This window comes from Myripristis murdjan, chromosome 6, assembly GCF_902150065.1.
Source record: "Myripristis murdjan chromosome 6, fMyrMur1.1, whole genome shotgun sequence".
In the NCBI taxonomy this organism is placed as follows: Eukaryota; Metazoa; Chordata; class Actinopteri; order Holocentriformes; family Holocentridae; genus Myripristis; species Myripristis murdjan.
In genome coordinates, this window is record NC_043985.1 from 20,805,745 (window position 1) to 20,831,557 (window position 25,813).

Genomic DNA, 25,813 nt, shown 5'->3' on the forward strand with positions numbered 1-25,813 from the left:
TTCTGATTGAGCATACATTGAGGTGTTTAATAAAGTTTGACAGTTTCTACTGTTTGGGACTTCACAGGAGGACAAATTCTATGTAAGAGTTGTTCACTTCATTTTATACAGAATAAGAGAGATAACCTAAATTACACATTAAAAGCCAATATTTGTACTTTTGTGAAGGTAGAATACAAATTTTGTACAACAATATCTAGCATAGTATCTTAATTGTTCAATAAAAAGTTCACTTGAATATTTATTTATTGTATGATGAAGATAAAACAACACATTCAAGGGAAAATAAAATGCAGATTAACTTAAAATCTCCTTTGATTTTGAAACAAATAATTTCATTATTGGCAACAAAGTCCAGCTTGTGCCGCCAAACGGTCTGAGCGCTCAAACCGAAAACAGCTTCTTTAGCTATGTGAACTATCAACTACAAACATTTACCGAACACATAAGTCTGTTTATAAAAGCCATGAAGCAAAGCAGTGTACTCTTGCACAGCAAAGTGAAGAAAGTTCTCTACAAAGATTTGTTGATTACCCTTTCCTTTCACATTCATCAGTTGTGCACAATTTGGATATAAACCAAAAGAGTGAGTGTATCACATTGCATTCCCTATACATGCATCTTGTGTGAATCTAATCTGAGGAGAGGCAGGGCTGGTCAAGTGCGAGTGATCTCTGCATTGTCTGGTACATTTTTGTAAAACTGAGAGAAAGAGTGGTGTCATTTTTTTTCTTTGGGATAAGGCATTTCCTAACTGTGCATATAAATAGAGAAACTACAAAAATTCCCTGATATGTTATTAAGTGCTAAAGTGTGTGCTCAACTATGAGGTGATGCTGTCAAGACAGACTATATTTTGTTCTAGTCATTATTGCTATTTTCACCTGCTGTATTAGACTGGATTACGTTATGGAGGATATAAATAGGCAATGCTCTTTCCAAACGGTTTCCAAACTATGTCTACTACTGTGTGTGAAAGTGAGAACATTTCCTCAAAGGATCCAAATCAATCATTTTTTAAAAAATGTGATATGTGCGTAACTTGCAGTCCAGCACCCTCTGGCTGTGGCACTTAAGGCTAACAGTCTACCTTCAGATGCTCAAGCCATAATAAGTTCATAATCTTCTTTCTAATGCTTTGCAGACTAAATGTGACCTATAATGACATCTTATTCTGAACCTGTTATGTGACCTAGTGGGGAGTGGATCTGGGCAAAATATTGGGTTCAAAACTGCATAGATCATTATGGGCATATACTGACGGCAACCATGGAGTTGATGATGGGGCGGAGAGGACAGAAACCTAGGAGACACACAAGATATGCCATGGCGAATGCAGAGTGATACTCCTCTCATACAGCAAACTTCTCATACAAATGTGTGCAATCCAGCAGTGAGATTAAGTCAATGACATTGCATTGTTCTTTTTTTGTTTTTGTTTTTTTAAATGACTTAGCTGCTGAATTCTTTGCTTCTATGATGATGGAACAGAATACAAGTCAGAGCCCTCTTCCCTTGTAACAGACACTTGAATGTCTCTGCATGGTCTGGTAACGCAGGCAGGCAAATATCCCAGCCTCACAACACCTTCCCTCTACATGAAAAGGTTTTCACTTTTCCAACTCCTAAGTTTCCTAGGCCTACAGTACTCTCACTATTAATGGGGTGTGGGTATAAGACAATTTCTGGAGCCAATTAACTGAACACATGAGTTTTTTTGTACATAATCATGACTGACATTTCAGTTAAACTTGTAGTATTTACAACGTTTTATCAACATATTCAAGAACCATTTTGACAGCGGAAAAGTTTGACCAGATTTATGCCTTCTGCTTTAATTCTATGAACCAATAAATAGGACTGTGCAAATGGCTTGAGAGATGGCATGTCTTTCAGTTGAACTACACACAGTAACAATGGATTATTCTTCAATATGTGGGGTTTGGGACCTTGGGTTTGAATGTTGGCAGTGTATTCAGCAGCTGCAGGTATACAACACAAGCTAACACAATAGGAGGGAAGAAACTCTATTTCCCATAGCCTTGTGACCATCCTTCACAAATACGAAATAGTGGAACTTCAGCCTCACAGCATTGTTATTACAATTTCTTAAGGACAAACAATCACCACTAATAAAGGGAAACAACCCCAAAACTAAAAGCACATGGATGATTATGTTGGTAATTCAATTTAGAAGAGATTACAGTAAAAATAACAAAATAGCAAATATTGACCAGTGAATGATCTACTTTTTTTTAAGGGTCTACTCTTGTAAACTTGGCTGTAATCCACAAAAATATACTTTTCTTGAAAACGGTGATGGTACGATACATTCAGTATGTACTCACACCCTGGTGATATATATTAAAGTTGCTATTTACATAACAAAAGAAAATGTTTGGCTCAAATTTTCAATTATACAAACAGAACAGCAAATGTTCATGGCTTTAGATATTGATTCAAGATCTGGTTTACATGACTTTACACTGTTTGTAATAAAGCACGATAAAAAATAAAACTATGATGGAAAACAATGGTGCATTTGAGAGAATCGCTAGGAAACCATAGCTACTATACAAAACAACACAAAAGAACAGCTTTGGCTTATATTACTGATGAACTGTTGCACAACGTGAACGTCTTGATTTTCTCACCAGTTCAACTGGACAACTTCTCATTATCTTAATTGCACATTATATATCCTTACTCTTTTAAATTATAAAATGAATGTTATGTTATTATTGCAATAAATTCTTTTGCTATCTCATTTTTAACCTCCAACAGTATTGTTTCGTGTATACAGCAAGGTTTCAACTGTTGCAGAATTTCTATGATCAAAACTGTAACTCTTGTATTATGTTAATTATCTCCATGTTCTCTGTATCTCTGGGCCTGATCAATTGATTTAATAAATTAGAAGAGGCCACTCGAGATAATGGTCTTGTAAGGTTACAGCGTAATTTAAAAAGAGAGTTCTTGCAGTGAACATCATATGTACTGTAAGGGTCCTCAGCCTGAAAACAACACAACTTTCTTTGATTGTTTGTAACTTGCAAGCACAACAGCAAAATAGCAACTACATGTAAGTGTCAGACTAGACCAGTGACTACAATAATCTATCGCCTATTGTTTAACAATATTCCTTGAACATCACTCTTCTGCAAACATCATCCGATTTGCACCAAGTACCTGATACCACCTGCTTGTGCATATAGTTCAGTCCAGCTAATTGAGCTTTTTTTTTTCTTTCTCACTGTATCAGTTTGAGAATTTACTTTAGATATGTCCTGACACTTCATATTACATTTGCCACTCAGTCTTACAAATTGAAATGGAGTTAAATAAAAGTAACATAATGACAGTTCTAAGGACCCTTCCACTTTCTTTCATCTCCATGTCTAACTCCTCCCTCTCTCTAACTGGCTGGTGGCTGGAGGCTTGACCGGGGTTTCTTATGTCACCCAGGTGTCCATGCGCATGCGCTTAACTGAGGGACTCTCCCTGTCCTCAGAGCCAGCAGGGGGTCTTCCCAGCCCCAGCGGGGAGTGGAAGTCTGGCCGGTGGTCCTCACGGTCACTGCCATCGTAAGAGCTACAGGAGGAGCTGAGGCTGTCGGCGGGTGAGCGTCCCATGTCCTGTCGAGTGGACACCTGCTGCTGCTGCTGAGGGGGGAAGCCAGAGGGGGTGACACGCTCCCGTGGTGGGGATATGGGCTCTGACTTGATGTTTATATTCTGGCTGGTGTTGATGGAGAGGTTGGAGCCCTGAGGTAGGTGACCTCCACCACTGTGGAGAGGAGAAGCAAGAGACTTGGTGTTATTGAAAAAAAAAATAGACTGGACACAGAGCAGCCACGGAGACAGGCAAAAATGAAAAAAACAAGCTACAGTTTGTGGATATGCAAATCAGCGTGATGCCACAGAAGACACTGGATGTTTCTGTGCATGTGAGGGTGTCTGGAGAGTGTGCCTTTGTTTGGAAGTGTGTTACTCACACCAAAGAACTAAGAGCTGCCTGGCCCAGTTGATGCTGTTGCCATGCCGACATGGAGCCGAGTGAGAGCCCAGGAGAGCTGAAGCCCTGTAGGGAAGAGATCTCTGCACTGCTCAGGGAGTACTCTGGAAAAACAAGAGCAGCCGCACACAGAGAGAACTCAATACCGTACATCAGGAGAAAAGAGCAAGAACCAACAGCTTGCAACAAAACAATATCGGCTGAAGCTGTTTCCAGTATCAGGGGAAAGAGAGGCCCGACGTACCAGTGGGGTTGTAGGAGGTTGGCATGCCTGAGTAGACCAGGCCCTGCGGGGGTAAACTGGGGGTGGTGACCGACACCACCGGAGTGGCCAGTGGCTGGGTGGACTGAGAGCTGCTTATCCTCTGGGTGCTCTGCAAAACACAAACATAAAATACAAGATCACATTACAGTACTCACAATTAATGGGAATTATTGAGCCTTTTTTATTTCAAAGCTTACAAATTTTGTTTCATAAGCTCTCACGTGGACATCGTGCTGATGACAAATTAAATGTACAATATATGTTGTAGTGCTTGCTGCCACAAGGTGGCAGTGTAATTTCATGGCAGTGAGCTGAATCTTTTCTTATTACATTACTGGACCACTCAACAAAAATGATGCTTTGACAAAGATATAAATAAAGATAGAATAAATCAAATACAAAAATAATAATAAAAAAAAAACAAACAAACACAGCATTCAATATTGACAAGTGTGTGGTTTTTCACATTCAATTCAGAGATTATAAACCACTAAAATCCATTGAGTAGAAAAGCACCATATCAAAATGATGGTCTCAAATACAGGAACAGCACATCTTGTTTACTACATAAATCTCTTATTTCTCCCATCAAGTTCAAGTGTACATATATTTCATTATACAGATGTAGCCAGTGCAGAAATCCCAGTTTTTACTGCAAACACTACATGCAAATATGAGTTAGGGGCAAGGGATTATCCAGTTTATTGAAACAAACAAATCTTTCACAACATACCCAATGAGTTTTAGTTTATTAGACTTGAAAAAATGAAGAAATAATACAGTAACTGAGGTGCAGGAGGCAACAGCTACAATGGCTACCACTGTATGAATATAATAATAAGTGAGACTAACATTAATTTAAGATAAGTAAGGCCCATCTCTACAGTAGAAGAGTCACACTTTCACAACAAACGCATTAAAGGATGATATAGATTATAAATGTTCAATTCCCACAACAATGTTGTCATGAGAATAAAGCTCCGGTGGTTTTAGTGCAGTGACTGGCATGCAGTCCACCCAAACCTATGTGGTGTGGTCATGCAGCAAGACTAGAAAGCTGTCATCTACAAAGCACACGCTGGTTTAGAACAATACGACAAATCCTGAATGTATAATACAGCAAACATATGTGCAGCTGTTGGGTGTTACATTTGAGGCAACACTCCATTATGATCTAGTTGATGGCTTCCTTGCATTGTTCCAACACTCTGCAGCCAGATGACTTCACCAAACCCAAGTATCTCACAGAATGACATCATTCAAGATGAAGTAATCTTCTCTTGTTCAGGAAAAATTATACATTATTTATTTAGTTTTTTTTTTGTTTTGTTTTGTTTTGTTTTTTGCGCAACACTTAATTTCAAAATAATTCCTACTGTGAATGTGATATATCCAATATTTAAAACAAAAAAAAAAACAGCACCCATGTTCACACAAAAAACTCTCTGACTGTCTCTCTGTCTTTCACTCTCTCTCTCTTTCTCTCTCTCTTTCCCTCTCTCTCTCACACACGCACATGCACACACACAAACCTGTTGTGGTACATGACTAACACTGAGGTGTTGGGAGTGGAGGAGCCAATTTAGCAGGCTGAGGCAATTTTCACAGACCAATCCCAAAACATGCAGTGACAAACTCAAAGTTTTTTTTTTTTCGTTATTTGTTATTTGTGGATTCTCTGGGAGCCAATTTCCGGTTCAAGTACTGCCTTTAGTCTAGCGTGTGTGATTACTGGAAGCATGTTCACATAGCCATTAGTCCAGGCATTTCTCAAAACTCACCAAATCCATTTCCTCCTCCTCCGACTGCCCTCAACAGAAGAAAAGAAGACAGGCAGAGTTACAGAAAAAGAGGCAGAGCGGTTGTAAATCGCTCTGGTTAAAATTGCCAGCTATATCTCTAGATTGTAAATTATAATATGGAATAAAAAGGTCTGGATGATGTGTGCAGTCACTGTGAATTCACACTCATGTCTAAAGGTCATACAAAACTCCTTTTGTCCCAATCTTTAGCACCAAATTCATTGATCTTTATTATCCCTGACAGAGCAGAACTGGCATTATGTTTTAAATCCATTCTGTCTGTTTGCATGTTAGTAGTCTATGTCAAGACATTATGAGTGGCTCTGCAAACTTGGAAAGGTTGGTCATGGACAAAAAACAACTGACCAACTTATCACATCGATTGCCCAAAGGGGGCTGTGACAGGGGACATGGCTTCTCACAAAAAAGGGCATATAACTTCCCAACAAATTCACACAGCACCATCAAACTTTGTGTGCTGTTTAGTAATGAGAGGAGGCAGACCTTCCTTTACTGGCCCAATCAAACAAAAAACAGGAGGACCTGGACAGCTCATTTCCGGCTAATTTTTCCAAGTCTTGCTTGTATAGCAGCGTGGCTCTGCCAAAACACTGATCAAGCACAGTGTGGTTTGGCCATGTGGTAGTGTTGCGATGACAGACTAAAATACTGGTGGCCGGAATTATCTCACCAGGCCTATCTCATATCCCATTTCTGGTAAAGTCATAAAAATGCGTTCATTTCCTGACATGAAACAAGTTGCTGAGACTCAGTTTTGTTCTCTGCTTGATTCTACAGGTGAGAACTCGTCCATCCAGGAAGTTTTTCCTGTTTTTTTTTTTTTTTTTTTTTTTATGTATTCTACATGATTGTTGAACAACCCTCCTAAATTATAGTGGAAACTGCCATATCCTGAAAACTGGTATGCGCTCTACCAAGTGCCATATAGTTAACAATAGAGTACATGGCTACAATCTGCCATAACAAATATTCATACAAAATAAACAGCTTGAATTATAGCTTTGTTGAGTGGAAAGTGCAGTTTTGGAACAGTAGTTTGTTGGGCTATAAAGTTAAACTAAACTAGGATGAAGGAACATTAAAGTTGTGGAGGAAAGCCAGTAGGAACAAAGGAAATGACAGAATGAAGAATAAGGCTGCAAAACCATGCTTGGACATGGACTTGACCTCCAATTAAAAATGTGCTTAACCTTTTTTTACTGAAGCCACATCAATTTAGCACTCTGCCTATTGGTCGGATCGACTCGTCCGATTCCAAATGTGTCACTGCAATAAGCTTTTAACAATCATAATAAAAAATGCACTAGAGATAATATATTGGTATCATTTTGCACACTGCTTTACATTTCTACCCTCTCCATAAGTGAAGTCCATTGTGCTGCTTTGCTGTGGGAGAACTGGAAGCCCGTCTTCCATCTTTCCTGTGCTGTGGGACATACTGTGCCCAGGCCAGGGCTGTCTTAATACCCACACTCAATCAATAGCGGCAGGAAGACACGACAAGGGCGACAAGATATTATCTGGCTCACACCCTGGGCCCCTGATTAAGTCTTCATCTACACTCTGTCACACTGAGATGTGATTAATTTAATACCATTATGGCCTAATGACAGGCTGTCTGCAGACCTGCCACAGCCAGCACCCTCTGCAGCCTCTACCAGTCGAGAACCCTTGGTTGGCTCAGACAGAACAGAACCAACCTGCTAGAACTGTCTCAGCACCTTAACATGTTTCAGACCTCTGAGCCTCTTCCAACACATCCAATCCTACTTTACCAATTCCACATGCCGGCATGGTAACACACACTTGTTTAAACATTGCCCCAGGCTAGTGGAGGCTCAGCAAAGGTAGATCACCCACAGTAACCCAAGGTTTATTTACCAAACACAATCGTTTTCTTGGAGAGGCTCATGTTGCTGACAGCACCAGCAACACACAGGTCGGAAAGACTAAATCTGTTGGCCGGTCTCTGAGAATCTCCCACTTGCAGATTTTGAATGGTGATTTATGACCATGAGTGTCTAGTGTAGCCTCGGGTGCTCACAGTGGTCAGAGCTCTCTGCACTTTAATTATTATAATTAGAAAGAGCCTCTCATTCCAATGTGAATAATTGAATAATTGAGTGAGAGTTAAGGCACCTGGGCTGCAGGTTCTTGGCTCAGTCCAAATTTTAATGAAGGTGATCACACAAGAATGCAGCAGGAGAAGAAGACTGCCTGGTACAAATGGGAGCAAATGAGGCCTACAAACTGGAAACGAGTCCCATTCAGCAGAAAAACATCAGTCCTTGGAGAGGTCTATATCCTGAGGCAAGGAGGACAACTCCTTCCCCAGTGACAACCTTTCTTGCATGGCATGCTACATCACTGTGGTAAAATAAAAAGTGTTTGTGGAGAAAATTCTGCAAACTTTCTTTATTCCTTGAATGTGGGGGGAGTGTAGACTAACATTAAACCAAACCCTCCTCTCCCCTGGAGCAGAGATACTTAAGGGTCCCTCAGCCGGTGGTGCTGGTGTGCAGTGGTGTGCTCTATACTCACCAGTGGGGGCATCATCCCTTTGCTCGATGGAGGGATAACAACCCTTAGGTCTGGCTTGCGGCCGCCCATCCCCATGTTCCCTCCAGGGGGTGGTGGAGATTTGGTGGGCATGACTTTACCCAGGCCATTGCCGCTGGGTGTGCTGAGGAGGCCTGGAGAGCCCCTGGGGTTAACAAAACCATTCCCTGCAGAGGCACACAGCGACAGAAACACATCATCAACCCATGAACTGAGACTGACAACACTCCCAGTCATCAGCCAAACCTCTGGCACACTTTTGTTTTCTAGCTTGCTGTGGCATGCAGCGTTAAGTGTTTCCATCCCTCTGGGAAGTTTTAATAGACTTGGATAATTATCCTGCACATTTACAAAAATAAAACGTCCATTTCAAAATTGATGAGCCTTTAATTTTTACTGTGAATGATTACATTGAAGTCAGTGTATCTCAGGATGGGGAGCAGTTCGCAAACAAATGTACTGTGACTGCGTTAAAGAAATAGTTGAAGGCGCTGTAAAACTGTAAAAGATCACTTCCATGTTCTTTTTTTTCTCTCAGAAGCAATAGGAAACTGGTAGAGTACGGTGTTCTCCCTTCAACATTCACACCTTAATGTGCATGTGTTAGTAATCATTTCCTTATTTGCTGTAAATCAATATGAGTCACCCCCACTATTCTAGGAACCCCACCCCTTCTCACCCTTATTTCATCACTGGACAGCCGGTCATGCAAAGAATGAATGTTATCATTGGGAGTGAACAGATTATCATAACTCAGTGGATTTCTCATACCCATGATAAATACATTTCTCCCTATAACTTGTGATCACCTATAGATTTTAACATGATCGGCCATCTGTGTGGATTTACACTATAATCTTCAGATATTGCACTACACCATATATAATTTAGTAAAACATGTTATAATATCATGACTTTCAGTTTTTTTTAATTAATATTATTATCATAATCTTGTTATTTTAATTCTATAGGTTTGTACTTTGAAAAGTAAGTATGGAAGTGCTTTTCCAGTTCAGATAAAAACCATTCTGATGAAAAAAAAAAAAAAAAAAAAAAAAGATTTTAAGAAGCTTTTTAAAAAGGACATCTCACAAAAATCATTTCCTTATTTTGCCAACATACATTGCATTTATTTTCAGTGTTAATATAGCACCCATCTGAACAAGACCTGTGCCTGTTTACCTTAGCCAGGCAGTGCTGTGAGATTGTATTGGTGCAAGAATGCAAAATAAATAAAACAAAAAGTCACATTTTAAGTGCACTTCAAATTGAAATGCAATTTATGCTACTTGCTAATATGTCTTACACAACTACCATAAACACTCTCTCTGTCTGAAAACTGAAAACGATGATTATAAAACCTGTTAAAGACCCGAAAACAGGGGGAAGAAAGAATGAATGCTATCTAGTATTGCATCAACAGATCAGTGACACTTCAACAAGTAGCTTACATTTCCATTGTGTTCCATGTATCCCAGTGAAGCAAAAACTGTGTGCAGAATGAGCAGGCTCTTACGTACGAACATAATGGAACAATAGCCCCTCTGACTACAGATAAGGACCCCAACAATACATGCTCAAATAAACAGTTATGGAGCCTACAATAGTATCTCACAGCTGAATCAACAGTATATACAAGTTAGTATCGCTCTCAGCCATGGCTTTGATCACACAAGACATGGCTGCTGCAAAAAACAATGTTTACAGAATTAGCAGAGTAAATGTCCAAGGCCCTAAAAATAGCAAACCTGCTTAAAAGCATCCAAGATGTCATTCAGTGGGAATGAGATGGTTGAGTGCAAATACAATTTCATGTGTGGGAATGGGTGGCAGTGAGGCAATATGGCAGGTGTCAGAAGAAGGTGGGATGTTTTGTATGTCTTACTGTACAAGGTCCAGAAACAGCATTCTGATTACAATCAGAGGGCTGTGATATTATACTGTCACATGGATTCAGTCCAACATGAAAAGCTGTTGCTGTAATGTAATTCTCTGGAATGTGTCCTCCAGAGAAGAAACATATTCACTCATATGCTTGTTTTGCATAACCCTGTACCAGTGCAACAGGAATATACAGACAGTACAGCAAGCATAAACTTGCACTCATTTTCTTTACACAGTTAATCCTTACAGTTGCAGTATGCTGGAGACTATACCAACATATACTGGTTGCAAGGCAGGATAAAACCCAGGACGCGCTGTCAGTCCATCACAAGGCAAACACACACACAGACACTCACTCTCACATTCACAGGGCAAGTTAGAGTTTCCAACCCACCTGACTCGCATGTCTTTGGAATATGGGAGGACACCAAACAGACAAAACCACACAACACAAGGAGAGGATTTAAATTCCGCCCAAGCCAGGGGGTGATACTGGTTCTGTCTTGCTGTAATGCAACGGCACTGGCCACTTGGCTACAAATGAGGCATACTCGCACTGCATGTGCAGGACAATAAACACACACAGAATTTCTGAATCCTTTCCTAAGACAACAAACAATTGGACGATAGAGTTAATTTTGAGCCAACTTAACAGCCACAGGTTCAGACCAAAATATTCAGCAGGGACATTTCAGTGGGTTTGCCTGCTGTCTGCCCTCATTCCAGATTCAGACATCTCTAAAAGATTGGTTGTCCTGCTAAATCCTCTCTGAATGAACCCAGTGCATGTAGAAGACTGTTTGGTTTCTGTTTGGGTAAATAAATAGATTCATTGCCCTAAATAATTAACATGGCTTGAGGAGTGGCATTACATAAGTGCTTGTCTTCACAACTCTAACATTCAGTTTTCATTTGAAGTGAAGAAAAAAAAAGAATTAAAAAAAATAAACAGTGACTACATTGTGCTTTCACTGGAATACACTGCACAGAAAGTGACACTGCTGTGACCGGTTGTCATGAGCCAAACATCCCATGTGCCCCAGGTTCAGAGAAAATAAAAGTATGTCTCCACAAATGAGAATAAATAAATGCCTGTGAATTAAAGGTCTCTAAAACAAGAGCAATTTTCTAATAATAGAGCACATGCACAGTCCTATTGTTTTATCTCAGGAAACTCTGAAGAGTAGGCAGGATGTGCAGTGGGCACTTTGTTCAGATATAACACAGAGGATGGTGATCATGTTGTTTTGATGGTAATCATTTGTTTTTGCCTTTCACTTTCCTAAACACTGGACTTGAGGCATGTATTGAGTAACTGGATGGATGCATGGATGCGATTTCTCTTCATTTTCATCAAATCCATAAAACTAAAAGAAAACTATTGTAAAGAAAACAAACTAAAATATCACCGTGAATTCCACAACACAGACCTGGAGAAACTATTAGTGTAGTATAACTAATATGGGCTGATGTGATAAACTTCACACAAGCATGCTTTGTAATACACCATTCCGACGCTGGCAGCACGCATAGTTACTGTTGCTATGTCTCACAAGCCACTGCCCTACCTCAATGCAATCACCTGGTCTCACTTCGGCAGTTGCAACTTCAAGATGTCAGATGATTTATCTTTAATCCCCGATAATATAGGGCTACATTATCTAACGACTGACATAACAATGTTCTCCAAGAAGGTTTTAACTAAAGGGCTAAATTATTTTACCTAGCTAACTTAGGCTAGCGACAACAAACAGCTAACGTTATAACGTTATAGCCAGGGGTTAAAGTGGGCCGGAGCCCTCCGGAGCTGAGCTCCGCTACCTTAGTCAAATAAATAAATAACTCAATTCAAACTGGCAGTAGCGCCGCGGACTACAGATCATTTTCGCATGCACAGTCTGCATGGCTCTCTCAAAAGCGCCAAGATGCGGCGGGAGGGGCAGGAGTAATGGAAGTTTAGGGCTCCCCACTTTAGCGCTCCACTTTAACCACTGGTTATAGCTGGAGCTAACGTTGCACTGTTGGACATGTCATTACGTTAGCATATCCCACTGTAGTACTCAAGGCTACGTTACTTCTAAACAAATTCATCTGCTTACCTCTGAAGTGTGAACATGCTCGCAGACTGAACACACATTAACGTTCGTTACGTCCGGAGCTAAGACCTCCTTGGGTGAACTGAATCCTCACCTGAAACAGCCTCTGGTTTGGGAGCGGATAGTTGGGCGGTCTTAGAGCGCCTTCTAGTGTCAAGGACTAGTAACGTTACTAATGTATTGTAAATGCACTGAGAATAATTTTCTTCACCGCAAGACTTCAGTCTAGTAGCCTAGTGATACACTGTCGCTAAAGCAGTTTGTTTGTGAGACATTAGTTGGACGTGGAATTATGAGGGGCGTGGTCTTGTGAAATCGGCCAATCCTATTGGCTATATTTCTCCGGGTCGGAATCGTGAATTGCATTTAAAAGGCTGTAATGCTTCAATATTGATGAAGGGATGCACAAAGCCTGCAGACACATTGCACAACGGAGAGCATTCTTGCAAATGTCTCACATTCTCATAGGTTTTCACTCTTAATGTTCACTAGAGAGGGAACAGAGCTCGTAATTAGGCATAAGGGTAAAGATGCATTATAGGACTGCACACTGGAAGGAGAAAATGTTTCTCAAAGGGATGTTTTTTATTTGGGGTGTAATAGCTTTAGAGTCACTATCTGAGCCAAAGACAACACACCGACAGCAGATGGCTCGTTTTAAAAGGAACAAGTGAATTGATTTGCTAACTAGAAGAGCACATTCAGTGGAGTGCAGATCTCCACCAGGCGTGTTGTCTTAACTTGGCGTGCAAATCTGGACAGGAATAATTCAAAAAGATCAACGGCGTAAAATGTCATTTTCAAAATGAATATGCCTACATTATCTGTTCATACTATTATTACTACGCATACTACTGGGCCTATCAGCCTGACATTTTTTGTGCACAGTTATGACTGCATGATCAAGGAACTCTTGAGGTTGCGATCATTCAAAAAATCTGTTTTATAAAACAATTGAGTTCTAACTCCTATGTTGATTTTTCACCGAGCTCCGGAGATGGGAGATACAGTGGAGATATGGAGACACTGCCCGTGTGTCCCCTTCACCAGGGATCGGACTTTGGTGTAAAAAAGGCTTTGAATCACCACAACCACAAGAGGTCCTTGATCATAGAGTCATTACTGTGCACAAAAATATTAGGCTGATAAGCCCAGTACTACACCTGCAAGATTAGCTGCAGACAGATATATGCACACACAGACAGATACACACAGCTAAACATGAACCCCTCCAGGCTGCCACCTGGCAGAGATAAAAATCTCAACAGTAATGTTCAGTTGAAGAGCGATACAATCTATATATGTTTGCTTGTAAGCAAGGCAATTTTTAAGAATTAACCCATAATAAGACTTCTGCAGTCCCATCACTGCCCATAATTGAGATGTTATATGGAAAATAAGATGAGGATTATTTTTCCTTCTATTTGGCTTATGTAAAAATAAATAATAATTGGTTCTGTGTATTTTTTCTGCAAATTAAAATTTTCTTGACAAAAACTGTTCATTTAACTATTCAGTCAGTGTCAGTCAGTATAAGTTTCAGTGAGCATCTCCACTGGATCGAGTCAGTGCTCCAGTATTTCACAGAACATCCTTGCTGTCTGTAAAAGCTTCCCTCAGCGATGACTCCACCAAACTGGAGAAGAGAGATCACACAGCCCAGGGCACACCAGTCCATCTGGGCACTTTGAAAGGCTCCTGCACTGGCCATAGCTGCTACTTGTGAAAAATCAGAGCTATGTCAGGAATGGTCATCTGACAGGAGGACTGGAGAGGTTTCCCCTCCCTGTAGTCTCTGCTGTTCCACACACTTGGTACAAACAACAGCTGCAGCATGCTCACACTCTGCCAAACGCTGACATCCCCTGGCAAAGGATCCCAACTCTACCCCTAGCCCCATACCACACCCCAAAGTTAAAGCTTACTCTCCAAAATGCTGTCTGCAAACCAAAGCGAGGTTGTCTCAAGTCACTCTCTATACTTTCTAACCAATGCATAATCAAACATCTCCTTGTCACAAAATATCAGACCAAAATGCCTTGTGGTCTTCCTTAACTTGTAAATATTGCATATAGCAATGTTTTAAAACTGCATAATGTCTTTGATCAAATACTAAATAGCATACAGCAGGAGTGACAAGGAAAGAGTTAAACTCCACCTGCCTCCGCCTCTCACACAGTACATTGCAGCCATGACAGGCTGTCCGGTCATTGTGTACTAAGGACTTAGAGGGATGTCATGGCCCGAATACCTTCAGGGTTATGCTGGTCTAGGCATCTTGCAGACCCTCTCCAGCCTTATAAGGGCTGCCAGGGTACAGGGAAAAACAGATGCACCTGTCAATAGAGGGAAGGAAACCGGAGGAGGGAGGACTAGATGGAGGTGACAAGTTTAAAGGAAACACTATGTTTATTTACCTGCCAAAGCCAGTTGGGAAGCTGATTGCCTTGCCTGGTTAACCTTTTCAAGCACAAAAACCAAACTAGCTGCTGAGCGGTTTCCCATCTCTCAAGCATGCATTTGACAGGTATATCATACATTTCCTCTCTTGAGAGGAGAAAAACATGTATTACCTTACTGTAGCATGCAATGAAAATATAGTCAGACAAAGGCACTACCAGTCAATGGCGGTAATAACAGTCTTGGACCAATCACAGATGGATACGTAACTATCCAGCTCGCGTGCTAAGCAGGAGGCCTATTGGGCAGAGCTACAGAGAGCTAATGAATCTCTCCGGGAGGACTTACCCGCTGGGCTGGAGCCCGCACCACTTGGCACTGAAAGGTCTGTGGTATCCAGCATGCCACCTAATGAGATGCACAGAGTGATATGATTAACCATCTGCATCTTTCTGCCAACTAGCAGAGCATGTGATGGAGATGCCAGACCAGACATGAAAATGTCATGTAGATCTATCTTCACAGTGCTCAAAAGGGGGACATGTTCTCCCGCCAGTGTCCTTATGGTGGGGTGTATGGAAATAGGCAAGCTTTCAATGCACTGTATGATTAAAGGAAGCAACATCAAGCTGCCATCAGTAGGGTGTTTGTTATCTTTATAAAGTATACACCGAGATGGTAAATGCAACCTTCCGCTGCAAAGACACATCTGCAACCAGCAGGTATTCATTCTATTGGAAATGAGGCATTTGCCTTAGCCTCGCTCACTATATGCACTCAGTCAAGTTGACTCTTTCAAGAGGTACACTTAAGTCACAGCATGCAATGCCAGTACGCAACCTGGGCTTAGAAAAGAAAAGTCTCCATATTTATGAAAGGATCTATTTTTTTTTTTTAAATGAGATAAAAAAAAAAAAACATGCAAGCCTGTGAAGAATGAGGAAATATGAGGAGTTGTAATAGAATGCAGCCACTGAATAAATTCCCTTTGAGTAGTTAGGTTTCACATGAACGTCAGCCGACTCTAGTATTTGCTTTAACTTGAACAAAAGATCTCAATGTATTGAATTACTTTATGCACTAGTCCTAGTCCTTTGGACTGGGCTGTCACACCAGTACTTGTGTAGAATGACATCATTTTCCACATTGCATATACAGTAAAAAGGTGTGATGATGAGCATTTCAAGGGGTGTGAAGAATAACAGCCAAACCACATAAAAACACAGCTTCAGAGGTGTTAACATGGCCTCACATCCTATACGTCCAACACTTCCTTATTACTGAAATGATTCAGTTTTTAGAATAATTTTGAGTGACAACTCTGTATGTATTTCACTCAAGTATATTTGCTTGTGTGTTTGTTTTTTTTATTCTGTTGTATTTCTGATTGTCTGTTTTACTATTTTTACACCACGTGCTTTTGCTTGCTAGTCTTTGTCATTTCCTGTGCTTTCGCATGTGCATTCTCTAAAGCACTTTGGGTATGTAATTATATAATTGTGTTATACAAATAAATTCCCCTTGCCTTGCACTGGATTAGAAACAACTAAAGTTCTGAAATCATCCCCAATCAACCAAATCCACCATTTTCAGTGAAATGAATCATCCGCAGTATGGTTCTTGACCAATATAGAAATGAGATTAGGGTGTTGTCTTCTGACCTGCATTGCTTGCACTGGTTGGCCTCTGGGGGCCTCCGCTAGCGCCCACATTCCTGTGCAGAGAGGCCTGAGGCGGGGACAGCATCCCACTGTCACTCAGAGAGGCTGTGGCGGCTGCCAGGGCCTGGGTGCCCAGAGTCCCTCCTGGCTGGTACATAGCATTAGGGTTGGACACTGGCACTGCCACATGCATCGAGAAGTTCTGCTGCGGCAATGCTGTGGGCTACAAGGGGGAAGCAAACACGCACGCAAATGCACAAGCACACACAATACACACACACAGACACACACACACACACACACACAGACAATAAAAGGACTGATGATGAGCTTAAAAATACTGAAGTTATTTTTCTACTATTAACAGAAAGGTTCCCTAAAGGGTTAGCCTGAACAGACCACAAGATTCACAACAAAGTCAGGCCACTAACCCAAGAGAACTGAAGAAGCAGAATAAAGAATAAAATAGGATATATAGTTCAATATGTACATTGCAATATACAAGAAGCTCACTGAATGCAAAAAAATAGTGAAATTTGTGCTGCCTGACAAAGAACATAAGTTCAAATCACATAGCTTCATGCATGTAGATATTACAGCCTTATGTTTCTTTAGCTTTTTGGTGTTTTTTTGTTTGATTTTTTTGTTTTTTGTTTTTTGTTTTCTTTTTTCATTTGCTGCCGAATGTAACTCAGAAAAAATTCACTATTTTTCATCTAAGGACCTTCCTGAATGCATATGTTCTGTTATCCCAGGCTGGTCGAAAGCCCTTTTTACTTATTCTTGTGGTGAAATGCTGTATATTTCCAATTAGGAGTGTTGCTGTATACTGGTATTATATATAAGTGTGATATTTAAAAAAATAAAATAATATAATAATAATAATCATTTAATAATACCAATATGATAACATCGTATAAATAATCCAGTGCCTGTTAAATTATTTTTGTTTCTTTAGGTTCCCACTTTGTCTTCCTTCCCCACACACTGCCACACACACACACAAACACACATACACACACACACAGAGCGCACACACCTAACATGGTTACAGACTCTCTCACCACATCCCTACATTTGTATTTTGAGTGTAATTCGTTTGCCAAAAAAGAGGCAAAATTCAATCAATATTGCGATAACATCCTTACTGTGAATTATTTTTTCCCACGATAATCGTGTAGTGACAATATGATATTATGACATTATGATATATTCCAATATATCAAATATTCAGAAACATTGATGGCATGAAGAAAAACACATTTATGAAAAGGTTTCTGAAGTCTCATTAAGATCATATATAAAAATACACGTATGATGTCTGCTACAACAGCTCACATTAAAAAATAGAGAGAAAAAAAGAAAGAGAAAACAAACAAACAAACAAACAAGAACAAAAAAAAAAACATTCCAAAACATGCAGTCAGGTGATCACTTCGGCATTACAGTAGTCAGCACTACAGATGTACTTTCTCCTTTTAATCACAACATTGTGTCATGTATTTCTTGGCATGGCAATCAAAGGGGTGGGTGTTCAACATGAGAGGAACCGTGACTCACTTGTATTTAATCCATACCTACAAAGTGCTGACTATGCAAAGCTTAAGTGAGAATGACAGGTGGCAGTGAGAACATTTCATCATAGCATTATCCAGTGAGGCAGTCAGGTGTTATCATTAGTTTGTTAATGGCAAACAGCGATGCTCTTCATGTCAGGAACACAGAGAAAACAACTGCTTGGTAAGCACTACGTTCTTACACAATTCTAATATTGTCACGCATGATAAGATCACAGTAGATTTGTGGTGTTTTAGAGGATGAACCTGTGTGGCGCTTGATGGGGGAGAGATATGATACAGAATGATAGTGCATCATCATTGTGCTCTGGAAGCACTGCGCTGCTGGGACTGCTCAAGATATTGCAGGGAGCTACAGTACGGAGATACTTCAGGCTAAATGGGGGAGAGATCATACAAGGACTGATGGGGGAGGGGGAATATAGAAACACAAAGCATAAAAGAAGCGTTTCCCTCGCTTTCCGTTGTGAAGGAACTGCAATACATGCAATAGATGTAAGGATAAATGTGTTCAGCAGTTTATGTTGCACAATCTAAAATGACTTTTTTTTTTTTACATGACACTATGTGTAAATAAGGCTTTGTAGTTGCTGTAAGGTTTATTTTTTCACTTTGATGGAGCCAGGCTAATGACTCCTATAGACTTCAAGTCTTTATGCTAAGCTGACACAAAATGCTACCCATATGAACTGAACCACTGGACATACAGAGGTGAAAATGCTATCAAACATCTTGTCTCAGTCTGGGTAGGATGGAAAAACGGTATTTTACCCCAAATATTGGCATATTCCGTTAATATTTCCCTGATGTGCTCAATTTGCATTTCATGTTTGCTTTAGGATAACATGACTATGATACATAGTATGATCTTTCCACAAAAGGTGCATAACATTTCACCTGTCAATACAATGTGATCTTATCAGGGTGCGCCAAAATATCAGTTGCAGAACAAATAAACAAAACAAACTAATGCACTCCTAGTGAGGGGGGCAGAAATGTTATGCCAGAGTAGTTCTGAAAGAAGTTGACAGAAGTTTTGGGGGTGTAACAAAAACAGGAAAATTTAAATGAAAAAAGAGTGAAAATCCTTTGTGCCACAAAGCCAAGCAAAAACGTTGCATTTACAGTACTTACGATTTTATGATTTCTCATCATATTATCAAACTCCTCATTAATTTTTTTATACTTTTCTTCTGTGTGAGGAGTGAGGACATATGAGGCATCGGGGTCCGGGCTATCACAGCCTCTGTGTTCTTTCTTGTTTAGCGCCTGTAGTGAACATCAACATAAAGACAGGAATCAACACAAAATAGCAGGAGATGAAGGAAGTACTTACACCACAGCGCTTGTACATTAAATCACTGTCTTCGCTTAGTTTGCCGTAATGGTCGTCGATGAGGGGGCTGTGCTCAAAACAGTCATCAGGATCAGGACTAGCACAGTCATTATGGCCTTTGTTTCTTAATTTCTGAAATAAAATTGGACAGTTGACAAAAAACAGTATACAAGAAGTGGATCTTTATTTTACCTTGTAGAAACAGATACATTTCTAACATAAAAAAAAAATCCAAAAATTAAACTTAACAAAATTCAAATGATATTTTGTCTGTCCTACTTTGTTAAAACTGCAGATAAAATGTCTACTACACTAATACTAGGCTAAGCAGTTGATAAATATATGGCTGTGGAACAAACAACTGAACAAACTGAAACGTCACACTATGTCCTTTCACCCTTCAGAAGTGTTCAGCACAAGAGAAATCAAATATTGTCCTCCTTCCGTTTTGTCTCTTTCTCCTTCCCCATCTTGATCCCTCCCCCCGGGCTCCCTCCCCTTCTCTCCTTCCCTCTCTTGCTGCAACTGCGTGTTTGCATTTTTCATTATATTTCAGTTATCATAAGCCACCCAGCTGGAAGACACCCCAGCATAAGAAGATCCCACAGTAGAGCACTTTAGTATGTCCCGCTCCTTAATTCAGTATGGTTGTCACTCTCGGCATCTTATCAAAGTTAATTCATGTAGGAAATAAAATGGATTATCAAATGTGGTCAAAGATGGTTATTTGAGCATGAAATGGAGCAATTATTGTAAGAGCAAAGAGCACATAAGCACACAGCGTAGTGTGTTGTGGTGTTACACAGACCCTATTCTAACTCTAGAAAAAATATATATATCATGCAGTACAGTGCAACTAAACAAATAAACGCAATTTTGTGCTTCTTTGCCAACTCTCATAGAGGCTGTTCTCTGCTCCTCATTAGAGCTCTGAATAGCAGTGTTAACAAGACTTGCTGACAGCATGTGACAGCTTGTGATATCGAGGCAGTGTACATCAAAACATGATTTATGTGAGGCTCTCTAGGTTTCTCTATCAGGCTGCTGCAGGTCCACAGCAGCGCCCTGCCCTGTCTGTGGGCTGCCTCTGAGGCCTTATGTCTACAGGAAGGTCACTGACTCCTGTGGATGTAGGGGTCACCGTCTGAGCCAGAGGAGAGGAGCCTACACACACTAATGAGACCTCACTCTCTGTCTCTTGTCTTCATCACCCTATAATGTGGAGGATTGTGTGTGCACATGTGCGTGTGTATTTGTGCATGCGTGCATGTCTGCGCTTGGTGTAGGGTATGTGCATGTGAGTGTGTGCATGTGTGTGTGTGTGTGTGTGTGTGTGTGTGTGTGTGCTTAGGAGGTGGGGTACTGCAGCTGCTGCATCCTCTGACTGATCTGACACTATGGTTAGGTCTGTGCAGACAATGTGGCTAACCCAGCGCTGCTCACCACAACCTCAATGTAACTCACATTTTCTAAAACCTGCATCACGGCTTTGTGAGAATGTTACTTAGAATCATCTTGTCTTTCCAACGCAAAATCCCTCGCTGCTGAGTCCACCCCTGCATACCATTCGTGAATCAGATTTGTACATTACCATGGCACAAGAAGGATGTTGATGTACATCGTATTGACGGAAACATGACGGCTGACGGCTGTGCACAGCTGAGACAGAAATAAGGGAGCTCTGAAAAGCACCCACATCTCGACAGACACAACTGTCTGTGATACCCGGGGGAGAGAGAGAGAAGTCTTCTGGATAATGAATGGTAGGCCCAGTACCACAGATGCATTGCTGTTTGGTGTGGTACAGAGCAGTGGCATTCTTCTCATTCTAAGAAAACGCCTTCCTAGTTCATTTCCTGTTTACTGAACTAACCCTCTTTAGTTAGTGTCCTGAAAGGCCTGTGTTTACTGGGGGGAAACTTTGCACTTTCTCAACCAGCGAGCCAAAGATCTGATTTGAACCTGCAAATTTAAGTCCCAACCTGCTCATTATGGGAATAACTTGGTCGGGCTTGTTGGGCACGACTGTGTGAGATGGGTAGGGCTGCACTACTTTCACAACAAGCCTGGCCAGTCTTCAGCATGCCGCACCCACAGGCCCAGGCCACTTAGGAAGGGGTTGCAGCAGTGCAGTGGGTGAGCTGGAACCAGATTACGCCAGACGAGGACAAGCAGCACTCAAATCAGCACCAAGGCATACAACATGTACTACTATGTTAATATTTTTCTTGGAAAACTGGAAAGGCGCTGAAACTATTGAGCCATAATGCAAGCTGCTCTTAAGTCATACGCAGTACACACGACATTTGGTGCACACTGGTTTGCAGCGCCTGACTCACTCTATGTGGTGCTTCTATAATGCATGTAAGAGACGGACTATCTGGGAAAGCATGGCTGTAATTCTTTCTTAAATGACTTGGCATGTTTTGGGTGTCCCGCAGACGCTGCTCACAGCTCCCAGTAAATGGATCACTAAATCAGCACATGGCCAAACAGGTGTCCCTCTCCCAAACACCTGTCAGGACCTGGCTCGCCACGCTGGCCAATCAGAGGCAGCCGCGCATAGACATGGCCGTAGAAGGGACCACATGGAGCCCTGAAGGCCACCCAACCCAAGTCCAACTTTGCTCTTTCATATCAATGCTGTTGACTGCTCCAAACACTGTAGTGTTCTGACCTAGAAAAAGGACAACCTGCTTGAGAATTGACACCCCTCCCAAAAACAGATACCGTCTTTTTTTTTGCTTTATGAATAGCTCGATAAAAGGGGGGTTCAAAATGCTTTTCAAGGGTTAGATCAAGCTGTGTGGTTTACAATTCGGAAAGTAAAGTTGGATGGATGTGAATGCAGTAGAGGCTGAAATTTTCAGTAGCATTTATGATGAGAGATATGGGCTGTGTTTGTAACGGGAGCTGCAAAGAGTACAGACAAGGGAACTTGTGTAATCTGTTCACAAGGCCCTGAGAGGCTCACAAAGATGAGTGGGAACAAGGCCAGCTGCTATTTTCTCACAGCAGTCCAAACCTGTATTGATAGAAATTTGGCTCTACAATAAAAATGAGACTCTGAGTGCCTGACGTCAAACCAGCAGGGCACTATTGTGCGTGTGTGTGCATGTGTATGTGTGTGGGTGTGTGTGCGTGTACATTTGTGCATGTGTGAGAGCATGTGTGTGCATGTTGGTGTGTGCTTGTCTGTCTGTCTGCTTGTGTGGTACTTCGACTTATCCCAAAAAAACATTTTCCATTGTGGGAGGGTTTGAAGCCTCCTTGTGCTGAAGAAAACATCTATCTGTCGTCTCCACCTGAGCCCCGACTGTTAGCCTAGCTGTAACTATGGGGAACAAGCAGCACAGTAATTGCCACTCCAGTTTTGCACTATATGTTCAGCACAGAAGGATAAAATACAGTCCAAGTCTTTCAGGCATACCACCTTGACATAATATCAAAGCTATTTCTATTCTAACATTATTTTGCACAGTAAGTACTTTCTGGACAACTGCATGAATTAAAACATATGGTAAACGTTCCAAGCAGGACATGGATACTTTGAAATATTTTTGAAAGTTCATTATTTCACTTACCTCGAGTAAGGTCATCGGTGGACCTTAACTGAACAATTTTGCATTATACACACTACTTTTTTTCATTGAAAAATTGAAGCAAACACTATTCCATGAATTAAAAATAGAGCTGAAACCATTGCATAAGCCACCTACATCACCTACTCCTTGAGAAGTACTTTCACTGAAATGGGCTCAAGCAATTTACTCTCCTGTGTATGTCTTGGAACACCATTTCGCTCTGATGTCCTCCCTCTCTTGTGTCAAGAGAGCTTTCTGTGTTTAACTTATTCATGTACTGTACAGTACTGTATGTGAATAGAACGCAGGGTGAAAGGATACAGATAGTGGTTAGGTATAAAAGCTGAACTTAAAAATTGTGGGGGAGATGGCTGAAAGGAAGGCATGAAGAGGCTGTTTCCATAGTGTCTTCCATTGTGCCTGAATCACAGCAAAAGGCTATACTTAGCTTTCACTATTGGTAGAGTGCCACCTGACCTATGACTAGTACACCACAGCTCTGATTACAAGCCCTTCAACTGCAAGTCAGTGGTGGAGCAGCAACATAACAAGAAATTATCAAAATGTGTAAAACTGGAGTAGATCATGAATGCTGATGAATGCTATGCTTCATACAATCTTAAGTAATATTCTTAGAAGCTATATTTTAACTGGTTGTTGTGCAGAGGCCTTTCCTCACCTCATTTCAACTGGGTGTCCCAGCCTCTCTCGCCCTGCAGTGCTGTGAATCAGCCCTTGTGCCCGCTGCCACACTAAGCAAGGTAGCGTGTTAATCCTCATGACATCACCATTGTGTCCAGGCCGTTCCATCTAATGTGCTTATCAAAGGGCCTCTTTGAGTGTGAACGCACTAGGAAATCAGCATGGGAAGGCGGCTGATAGGAAGGCTTTTATCTGCTAAGGAATATTTCTGCTCTTATATAACATCTTAAGAGACAAGTCTTTCACTACCACCATGTTCCCTTTCCCCCATGGTGCTGCAGTTTTCACTTGAGGGGAATAAAAGCCTCTGTTGGTTGTTCTTTGGGCACTGTGTGCCATGGCCCAGCACTGGGTTAATGTACTGTAGCAAGGCTGCCACTGCCTATCTCGGTCTCCCCTCACATACTGTGCTGAGTCGGGAGTAAAGCAACATTAGATAAGGAAACCTCCGTAATTCCCAGACAGATCTTGTTTAATCGCCTGACCATTACACATCAGTGAGTGGACTGATATCAGGATATGAGGCTGGATTCATGTCCTTCCTTTGGCTCGCTCCATTGTCTAGTTACTCAGTCGACAGGAAAAGCAGTGGCAGGGGGCAGGCCCTCGGCTGAACCGTCTGCATTTTATTTTGATATTGTCTTAGTGCAGCTGTTAGAAAAACAATATACAATATAGTGAGATCCAATCCCTCCTGACATTACGATGACAATGGACAGACCACAATAAACTGAGAACTCAAAGTCAGACAAGAAGTGGCTCGGTAATCCACATTAAAGCATGCTCTTCAAATTTCTATGGAAGTGCATAACAGGAAAAAAGCTGTTATCTTACTTCAGCCCAGTATACTGTAAAGCAGGTGATTACCTGTGGCTGACTAACATGATTGTCACTTAAATATAGCCCATCCATTTTATCAAGAAAGAGGCAACTGCAGCGCAGTAAGCATCCCCTTCCCTTAGAGAGCCAGCTGCTCTGAGACTGTGGTGAATGACTGATGTGACAAAGCTATTAGCTGCCACAGTCAAAGAGAACAGTCTCAATCAGTGGACTGCATATTTTCAGTATAGACAAGAGGGAATTAAAGTACAAATTGAGGATAAAGGCATACCAATGTCATCATTATCTACAGACTGAGAAGAATGGGAACACAGGCTCTGTTCCCACTTCACAGGAAGTAATGGTGGCAAATGAATACAACTGATGAAGAAAAATTACAATCCAACCAAAAAAAGGCATTACTATTATAAACAAAGATTATTGAAAATAAACTAGCTTTGTCACCCTTTTACTCTCTGTCTCTCTGCCTCTCTGTCTCTGGTCATTGAGTGGATCATTAGCTGTCAGGGCCCTTGAAACCATACCCCCAACCCTCAACTCCCATTCCTGCTCGCCTCTAAAATATTCATAAGGACAATTAGGAGTTCCGATAAGGCGAGTACGGAGGGCTGGGGGGCGTGCGGCAGAGAGGGCAGGATGTGCCAGCAGGACGTCTGTTCTGCAACACTCTATACCCAGACCACAGACCTGTCCTCATCAATCTGAGACACAGCAGCCTCCCTTTTTGCCCCCAGTCAGACCAGGCAGCCAGGGGAGGGTGGCGCGGTGCCAGCTAACCCCCAAACCCCTCATCCCAGCAGGTTTTGCTCTGTCCTCGCCCCTGGGCAGGAGGGGCTGGCCACACAGCACTCACACTGGGAGGAGGGGGGCACAAGGGCAAACTGATTGTTGCACAAGCTAACACACAGAAACCACTGTGCATGAATGCAAGGTCTCATTTCAGTCATTCTGCCCACAAGGTCATTAAAGAACACAGGAGCTGGACTCATGAACATTAACGTAGCTTGTATCATTGTTCTACTGCCCAAGCAGGCCGCAATGATATCTGCGTTTCACCACAGAAACAGCATGG

The 25,813-nt window shown here is 41.4% G+C and overlaps 1 protein-coding gene across 9 annotated transcripts in view; it reads right to left on the bottom strand.

Annotated features, from left to right (window-relative positions):
* Window positions 1-25,813, bottom strand: part of mef2aa (myocyte enhancer factor 2aa) — a 62,059-nt gene continuing 36,246 nt past the window's right edge. For 2 of the 9 annotated variants that reach the window (XM_030053100.1, XM_030053101.1), the window contains 8 exons: window positions 19,414-19,548; window positions 16,703-16,925; window positions 15,390-15,449; window positions 8,644-8,828; window positions 6,061-6,084; window positions 4,259-4,388; window positions 3,995-4,118; window positions 1-3,786 (listed from right to left, as the gene is read on the bottom strand). In XM_030053100.1, the coding sequence (XP_029908960.1) occupies window positions 3,453-3,786; window positions 3,995-4,118; window positions 4,259-4,388; window positions 6,061-6,084; window positions 8,644-8,828; window positions 15,390-15,449; window positions 16,703-16,925; window positions 19,414-19,548 (1,215 nt within the window). In that variant the 3' untranslated portion in view covers window positions 1-3,452. Of the gene's footprint in view, window positions 3,787-3,994; window positions 4,119-4,258; window positions 4,389-6,060; window positions 6,085-8,643; window positions 8,829-15,389; window positions 15,450-16,702; window positions 16,926-19,413; window positions 19,549-19,615; window positions 19,748-25,813 lie in introns of all 9 variants that reach the window. The other 7 variants (XM_030053102.1, XM_030053105.1, XM_030053103.1 and 4 more) reach the window with 7 other exon arrangements.